We start from the raw sequence: 9,049 nt of genomic DNA on the forward strand, positions 1-9,049 counted from the left end.
CTGGTGTTTATAAAAATGACATGCAATAAAGAGGTAGGAGCCTATGTAATAACAATATTCGCTGAAGAGAAGTCTGAAATAGATCTAAATCGATTGTACCCGCAAAAAACCCTTTCAACATCGTGTTTTTAAGCTTTCTATTGATATTACTTTCTTACAGGAAGCGCGGATGACACCCAATGCATCCGTTTGTAGTCTTAGTTTTTAAGTGTAAGGAGATAATAAAAACACAGACATATTGAAAGGTGCCGAAAGAAGTTGGATGCAGCAAAAGAAAATGGCTGCAAAGTTTTGTTATTCAGCAGATCTTACCAATCTGACGATTAAATTGTCTAAAACAGTTTCCCCGGCAGACTCGGCAGTCATGTTCACTTTAGGAGTGTCAGGAAATATTTTGGCTTTAGTGCTGCTAATCCGACACGCAGACGAGCATAAATGGAGAATTTTCTACAGACTTGTTGGAGCTCTAGCTTGCACGGACCTGTTTGGAATAATATCTTCTTCTCCGGTGGCCTTTGCAGTTTATAACAACAAATTTGTGTGGCCTGGCGGTCAACCAGTGTGTGATTACTTGTCCTTCATGCTCATATTTGCCAGTGTTGCCACCCTAACTGTTGTAACTGCAATGTCATTGGACAGGTTCTTAGCGTTATGGTACCCATATTTTTATAATTCCTCACAAAAGAAGAGACGGATTCATGTCATGCTTGTTGGAATCTGGATTTTTTCGACACTGATAGCCTCCTTGCCATTAATGAATTTTGGCCGTAATATACGCCATTTCCCATGTACCTGGTGCTTCTTTGATTATTATGGAACGTACAGAACGGACGTTGCGTTCTCGGTATTATACACTTCTCTGGGAATACTTGCAGTAGCATTCTCGACTGGTTTCAACTCTCTTGTTATTTTTGCCATCTCTAAGGGGGCGTATGGCCCTCGTCGTGGGAGTATAAAGTGTGTTAAAGGAAAAAGGCGCGAACGAAGAAACGAGATCTTTACTCTCATATTTTTAATCGCCATTTCAGTTATTCATGCCGTGTGTTGGATGCCATTAATGGTAAGATTTCAATTTTGTGAAATTGATTTTGATAAATTGATAAATGTTGTGTTTTACATCTATTTGAGGATTTTTAACTCATACAGAGACCTTAGTCACTAATGCAATTAGCAAACCTTATACAAAATAATGGATTGGTTACATACAAGTCAGTCAATTTTGATTTTATTTCCAGATTCGTGTTTTAATAAATACATCTGGAGCACTTCCAAATTATAAAGCCGATCTTATTGTTTTAAGAATGGCTTCATGGAATCAGATACTAGATCCATGGTTGTACATCCTGCTTAGAAAAGAGATGCTAGTAAGAATTTATAAATTCTACTTAAGGAAAAGATATGGTGTCACGTCTTTGGTTTCAAGCAACAGTACGGACAGTTCATCAGGGAGTAAGCGGGATAATCTACAATTACAATCACTGAGTCCCAAACAGCGGAGACTGCTGAAGAAAGTGAATTCGACAGATTCCAATACTTCTAATGCAACAGAAATCAAATCCTTCTCCATGCAATGAATTCTACCTACTAGAGATTCATTATAGATAGAAATGAATTCAAGTTTCAAGGGCCTCTAATGCAACAGATATAAAATTTATATTTTCTAGAAAATAACTAATGAGATGACATTAACCTTTACATCGTCAACTGCCCTTGTTTATTTAGCGATATTCCAACATCACCTGCATAAGTATATTTGTTTTGTTTCTTATCTGATTTGATACCCAAGAATATGTTCTGAATCCAACAGATTTTAAACTGAAGCAAGCTACTAGCAAATAGGTTGATTTTACTTGGACTTCAACAACTTCTTTTAATATAATTGTTTGCAAAGTCTTTGGTCGGTGTGGTGACCTTCTTTGTAAATAAACATTGTTTGACCGTATTTTGCATAACATGTTTCCTAATCTTTATTGGACCAGTTCTTTTCTACAAATTTGACTACGGAGTTTCTAATTTATATTGTTATTTTTTGTTGCATTCTATAATTTTCAATTTATATTGTATAATCTACCTGATCAAAGGCCTTTGATCCTCTCTTTGGTATTTCCAAGGGCCCCAGTTTGTACTGTTCACGATTTATTTATTTACTAGATTTTAGAGATTGATCGCTTTTCATTTTCTTCCTCTCTTATCTATTAATATTATGAAAAGTAAGTTTTCAATAATAGTGACCTAAACGGCGAAGAATTTCATTTGTCAAATGATTAAAGACGGGCAAGTATTTATTTAGAATGACGTTGTCCTCCACATCGTGTATTTGAAATTAGAAAGGTTTTCAACTATACAATTCATTAAGTAAATTGAACATTGTTTGATGTTTTTAATTACATTTATGCATTAATTATCTATGTCTGTTTGTTGACTGTATAAATACATTCAAAAACAAAAAAGTCACATTGACATTGTAAACTGATACGGAAACATGTGTAAAGGAACAAAACAAACAAGCAGTTAATCAGGAAATCCTTATTTCTGGTTTCTAAATAAAATCTAACATTTGAAACTCAGGTCAATTGCTTGTTATTCCACGTCTTAACAATATCTTCTAGTAGCCTTTTGATAAAGTTAAATAGTTAGCAAAACTAAAGGTACTGTGAGCAATGAGCTCACTAAATGATACACCCTCCTCCCACATGGTTATAATGGCAAAGTCCATGTTTGCTCTGGTAGACAAATAAGTGAGATCAAAAAGTAAAATAGGGGGTGCAGAATGGCTTTATGTAATAAAGAATCTTTGAAAGTATCATTAAATTTTATTCAGTGGTACAGGAGGAGTTGCGAATAAGAGATAGGTACCCTTCAATATTATAGAAAAATGGCCATGTCCATGTTTTCCTCTGGGAATCCCAAAAACGAGTCCGATCAAATACATGTAGTAAAGTACCGGTAGGAGGTCACATGGTACTTTATAGCAAATATTCGGAAGAGGAATGGACAGCCCAAAGCGTAACAGACGGACGGACAGACAGTTAAATAAGTTTATATAACATTCTGAGCAGGTATAAGGTGTCCGTCATAAATCTTTGTAAAGATTGATAAGAAGTATTATGTCTCGAAAAGAAAACAGGCTTTGTAAAAATAAGCATACTTTAATAATATTAAATTATCCACATGTATATAGGGTTTTTTTTAACCCTGATGTTTGTAATTTCATTTTTGGTGTGTTTTGACTATGCTGATGTACGGCATTTTTCATTTTATATTTAAATCTCATGTAAACTTTCTAATCACGCATCGTCCAGTTTTTCCATACATATTTCTGTATTTCGCTCTGTCTTCAGGCTTAAAACATTTTAACATCTTTACGAAAACCACAAGTCAATTTCGACCAAAGTTGAAAGAAGATATTTTCAAAAGTTTAATTTGATCTAAAATTAAATTATTTAAAAGAACTTTTGAACTTGATAACTGTTTTTCATCTTTGTAATACATTAATACAGATGTGATTGCATAAAATTTTTCTACTCATAATTCATGATTTAGTCATTTCGACCAGTTAAAAATAACTGACGTTTTCCGGGCTTTTCATTTCCAGTTTTTGTAATGGTATCGTCGACATTTCCTGGAACGCAAACTTTCAAAATCGTGAAAAAAAGCCTGAAAAAACATCAGATATTTTAGACTACATTTAGACCTAAATCTGAATATAGAATTTTTCAATAAGCAAAGTCAGGAAGTATGTGTGCTTCAATTCAAAGGAGAAAAATAAGATACATGTACTAGTATATTCTTTTAAAAGTTTTTAATGTCGTGTCTTAAAATATTAACTGCTTTATATTCAATAGATTAAGAAATACTTCTTTTATGCATTAGCATGAAAAACAATTTTTTAAAAATGTATGTATTTTTACAATGTTGATGATAATATTCCTAATACACCAGGAAACTTATTCACGACAGGCATCCGTCGTTTTTTTTAAACAAATATCTTGCAAAATCATGATCAGTGATGTGTTCATGAAAGCAAAAAAAACGTCAGGAAAATGGCAGCAAACTTCTGTTATTCTACCGATCTTACAAACTTGACACTACAACTTTCTAAAACCGAAACGCCCGCCAACGTCGCTTCTATGTCCACTGCAGGAATAGTGGGTAATGTTTTGGCTTTATTTATACTCATTCGACATGCCAAGCAACATAAATGGGGTATATTCTATAGACTTGTTGCTGCATTGGCCTTTACAGATGTGTTTGGAATAGTGACCACAGCTCCAGTTGCTTACGTTGTGTACAACAACAATTTTAAATGGGTGGGAGGACAGACATTGTGTGATTACTTGTCATTTATGCTCACCTTCTCCGGTGTTGCAACGTTAGGCATAACGACATCTATGTCATTAGACAGATATTTAGCGCTATGGCATCCATATCTCTATAACTCTTTACAGAAAAACAGGCGAATTCACGTTATGCTTACTGGAATTTGGTTTTTTGCTGCATTCATCGCGTCTATGCCGTTGCTGAAATTCGGGCGTAACATTCGTCACTTTCCCTGCACATGGTGTCTGTTTGACTATTTTGGAACTCACAAAACAGACAAAGCATTTTCAATAATGTTTGCTTCTTTGGGTATATTAAGCCTTTTTTCATCTTCTGTTTTAAATTGTTTGGTGATATTTGCCGTTTGCAAAGGATCGTCTGGGGGTCGTCGGGTAAGCGTAAAAAGCAGCAGAGGAAAAGAGCACCACAGAAGAAGCGAGGTTTTCATACTGATATTTTTGTTTGCTATCTTGTTTTCCCACACTATCTGCTGGATACCTATAATGGTAAGAAATATTACATTTCTAAAATACTGAATAAATTTCAGGGAAGAGTCGATTTATTCATATACTGAAAGGAAAAAGAAACGCAGGGTAACAAAATATGCGAATTTTTTTTGACCGCATGACCAAAAATTACGAAAATTGGTCAGATGAGAATCTTGGTTACTATGCACCAAAATCAGTGTTCAGAATTATTCAAACGTGAAATGTATGACGTCACGTAAGAAAAGTGCTAAAAAGCCAAAAACACGTGCAACTTGATAACGAAAAGTTTGTCAACGATCTTCATGTACCATTTGATGCACTTGAAGTATACACATTGTTTTTCAGTATTTATAGACGATATGCATTTCTTGCAATCTTGTTACAGTTGACGGAAGTTCCATGGGGTCTGGCTTTTACGTTGCCTAAGTAAGGACAAAGGCAACAACAGCTTGCTGTGCAGTCGCTTGTAAATTTCCCCCCTTAGAACGTCTTAACTATCGTCAGAGAGGGCCGTGAATGGTTTTTAATCAACCGTGACGGTGACGTTGACGCGTAACTGAGCCACGTCAAGAGCGGGTTATTCGTCCCTGCCACCTGTTTAATCGCTACCTTACTACCACAAAACTGCTATAAATAGTGTAGGTTATCATAATCATTACATTCACCATAAAACTGAAAGAAACCGATTGCGCGATTTGGATCTTTGAGCTGGTCAACTTTACGTTGGAGATCCTCTCACTGGCGCATGCGCACGTCGTTTGCTTAATTTTTGTGGCGTGTTTAACTCCGGCCCATTGTAATCTAGGTTTATCAAGATTTTCAGCCAAGCAATCACATTTACCCACTCGACTGGTCCCCATAAAGTCCATCTTATTCTCATTGAACATCTGTGGGGCTGAGTGGAAGATAGGGTTCGAAATGCCGAATATGGTCCCTTTCAGCTAAGGGCTATCTTGTTGAAAAGGTTGAAAAATATCCCTATTAGTAGGATAAACACACTGATGAACCCCACGCAAAGGAGAAAAAAGACTGTGACAGATACGCGAAGGAGACATTGAAGATAATGAGAATTTTCAATTTTCACTTTTTCGGGGGTATCGTCATATCAGTCTCAATAACTTGAAAATTATGAGGCAAAGTCAAATGGAATTTTGGTTACATTTTTATAAAATATGAATTTTGACGTTAGATAGGAATACTAGAAAATACATCAGGAAAAATAAAATTATTTTACCTCAAAAGTTTACCCTGCGTTTCTTTTTCCTTTCAGTATATGTGAAACATTTAAACACATAAAGCTCTGAAGTTCCCACAGGAACTTTGACAAAAACTGAAATTGCAAATTAAATATCAAGAACTCATGATCAGTTTTAATATTTAGTGAGACGATTTTTAAAAGATTTATCGTTTTTCTTTAAAATATTTAATCTTAATATATTTCAGTCACGAATTCTTACCAACACTTTAGGATCTACCCCTAATTTCAAGGCCGATATTTTGGCTTTTAGACTGGCTGCATTAAACCAAATTCTTGACCCATGGCTTTATATTCTACTGAGGAAAGAAATATTAGCCAGAGTTTACAGATTTTATCGAAAGAAGCGGCATGTTAAGAGATTCGTTCCTGCGAAGGTGAGTACAACTGGCAACAGTACGGAAGAGACTTTCGGGAGTGTTCGTGGTGATGTTCGTCTTCAACAGCTAAGCCCAGAAAATGAAGTCGAAAGTCGTCCTGTCTAAAAGATTTTCTTAACATGACTTCTTTTGTGATACTGAATATAAAAATGCTACCAACTGAAATGCTGAAACAGACTCAGAAAATAGCATAAGTCGTTGTTAACTAAGATGAAAAGTACTTAAACAGACTTGATTTGTTCTGATATTGTTTTTGATTTACTGTAAGGCTTCCTTGAAGAAGCTTTAAATAAAACTTACAATATGGGGCTAGCTTTGTTTCTTTTTCTGTTTTTCTCAATTCATGCAGAGAACAACCAGACATTGTATAAAACTTTTACTGGTTTAATTTTATAGTATTTATTTTGAGGTATGTATGCATGCAAACGTTCTTTTGAAAAGGAATAAAAATAGGAGTGTCATTTATACATGTATTTGGAAAACGCTGACAAGGAAGTACAGAGTTGTCATGAATCATCCTGGAACTTCTCTAGATTCTAAAAAAATGTTTGTGAGGGTTGAGGTGTTTGATCTTCTTTTTTACTTTTTTCATGAATTGTCTGCGGATTTCCCCATTTGCCGATCATGACAAGGAGCACACGACTGGTGTGATCGGCCGACAGGGGATGCCTACTCCTCTATATGGCACCTGATCCTACCTCTGATATTAGAGGTCCGTGATCGATTTATATTACCGGGGGTATTTTAATGGACTTTTGGCCCTAATTACTGTTCGTTTTCTCCATATCTCTTTTAACTCAAAACAACATGCCTTTCTTTTTATTGTTTCCAAACGGAAATAAATATGCTAGAATGAATTCCTGATTTAATCCATAATTTTGAATGAAGAAATGCACATTGAAATTATGATTAATGCCGAATGAGAGTTTTTCCAGTAATTTAAAGACACTACATTTTAAAACCATTGTAAATAACACACAGGCATGCATGCTATTGTATTGACAAAATGAGTTCTTGTACATGATTAAATAGAAATAAAAACTTTATCATTAAATTATCGATTTCTGCTTTAAATTACTCTCATAAAACCATCATCGCAAACAAGTCTTATTTTTTTATATTCAATCTTGATATTCATTATAAATTGCAATCTATCTTTAAAGAGCACGAAAATGTCAATGCCTTCTGTTGCTAAAATGATATCACTTCCTGGTTGTATTTTTGTTATAAATGTTAGTTTCTAATAAAAGTATAAAAAGCATCGTTATTAACAATCCAAATGCAACAGAAATATTTACTGATTGTTCCATGTAATATCTTCTACGATGTGTTTATAAGCAGATATAAATTTTACTTTTCAATGCATGTCTTTAAAGACTTCCGTCTTAGTTTATGATTGCTACTAGATTTTAAGTGCAATAGCCAACTTATGATTAAAGCTTAAGCACAGAGGTCTTGGACCAAGGAACACTTCTAAATGAAAGTTTGTTTATTGGCTTCTTCAAAGATAAAAATGTTTTTAAATGTTGAGACACTTTCAAAAGTTTTACTTTTTTATTATAATTTTCAACACAAGATTTTGAAAAGGGGATACAAGAATTACTTTTAAGCTTAAGATGGTGTGTGATAATATTTGAGTAATCATTAGTGAACCTGTAACATCAAATCTTATGTTTTCAACATTTTTTATTTTTTAAAAATTTACAAATTCAGTGAATGACAGTTTAATTCGTAATATATTGGCGATAATGGAGAAGAAATTTACCTATTTATATGTACGGTTTGGAGTGCTAGTGTAAAACATGATTTAGCAGTAATCAGAGACCTAAATCAAAATCACTTTTCCACTAAAATCTAGCTCTTAATTAAAAATATTGAAATCAATATCATAAGTCTTACAATCAATACAAAACGTGAGAAGGGACCCCCATCCCCCCCAACAGCAGCAACAACAACAAAACAAGGACCCTTAGAAATATTAGAGGTGAGATCAGGTATATATAAGAACAAAGAAGAACCTTAGACCATCTAAATCAGCTTTAAAAGTATGGTTTCTATCAAAGTTTTGCGCTTGAATTGACTAGACTTTTGTAAAAGCCGAATGAAAAGGTGGACCAAAATTGTTTAGTCGGATCAACTCAGATATTCAATGATTAGCTTGGGTGTATAGTAATTTATCCAAATGATGGTTTTTGAGAAATTAAAAAAAGAAAATAGGTAGTTTAAAAGAAAGTTGAATTGGTGTTTTTTTTTATTACTTTTTTTTTATTACTTTTTAAAAACTTTTTTCCTCATATCCTTTATTGAAAAATATTTCCCTAACAATGGGTAAAACTAATATGTGGAATAAGAAGACATTCTGCCTATTTTTCAGTAAAAAATACATATGATATTACAGAACAGGCATGCTCTTACATTCAACTATTGTCAAATATTTGGCAACTCTAACATACAGTAAATTTAAAGATGGCATGCTAATCCATCACAAAAGTGACATCGTCATAAGAATCTTTGGACTCTCTCTTCTCTGATTCCGTCTCTGAGTCCCTTGTTTTCTCGGACTCTTGTGGTTCATAACCCTGATTGACAAATCCATGATGTTTCTT

General features: G+C 34.1%; 2 protein-coding genes across 2 annotated transcripts; both read left to right on the plus strand.

Annotated features, from left to right (window-relative positions):
* Positions 1-203: 203 nt before the first annotated feature.
* LOC134240442 (prostaglandin E2 receptor EP4 subtype-like) lies at positions 204-1,747 on the plus strand. The gene is made up of 2 exons (XM_062722531.1): positions 204-1,060; positions 1,236-1,747. Exons 1-2 carry the CDS (start codon positions 263-265, stop codon positions 1,572-1,574), a joined length of 1,137 nt encoding a protein of 378 aa, XP_062578515.1. The 5' UTR covers positions 204-262; the 3' UTR covers positions 1,575-1,747.
* A 2,246-nt stretch (positions 1,748-3,993) lies between these two features.
* Positions 3,994-6,751, plus strand: LOC134240443 (prostaglandin E2 receptor EP4 subtype-like). The gene is made up of 2 exons (XM_062722533.1): positions 3,994-4,826; positions 6,252-6,751. Exons 1-2 carry the CDS (start codon positions 4,044-4,046, stop codon positions 6,546-6,548), a joined length of 1,080 nt encoding a protein of 359 aa, XP_062578517.1. The 5' UTR covers positions 3,994-4,043; the 3' UTR covers positions 6,549-6,751.
* Positions 6,752-9,049: the final 2,298 nt, after the last annotated feature.

Source organism: Saccostrea cucullata, unplaced genomic scaffold (genome assembly GCF_032062105.1).
Source record: "Saccostrea cucullata isolate Sc308-1 unplaced genomic scaffold, CSIRO_AGI_Scuc_v1 ctg246, whole genome shotgun sequence".
NCBI classification, from domain to species: domain Eukaryota; kingdom Metazoa; phylum Mollusca; class Bivalvia; order Ostreida; family Ostreidae; genus Saccostrea; species Saccostrea cuccullata.

Coding starts and splice junctions, on each gene's coding strand:
- LOC134240443 (XM_062722533.1), top strand. CDS start 4,044: ATGGCAGCAAACTTCTGTTATTCTACCGATCTTACAAACTTGACACTA. Junction 4,827..6,251: donor TCTGCTGGATACCTATAATG/GTAAGAAATATT, acceptor AATATATTTCAG/TCACGAATTCTTACCAACAC.
- LOC134240442 (XM_062722531.1), top strand. CDS start 263: ATGCAGCAAAAGAAAATGGCTGCAAAGTTTTGTTATTCAGCAGATCTT. Junction 1,061..1,235: donor TGTGTTGGATGCCATTAATG/GTAAGATTTCAA, acceptor TTTTATTTCCAG/ATTCGTGTTTTAATAAATAC.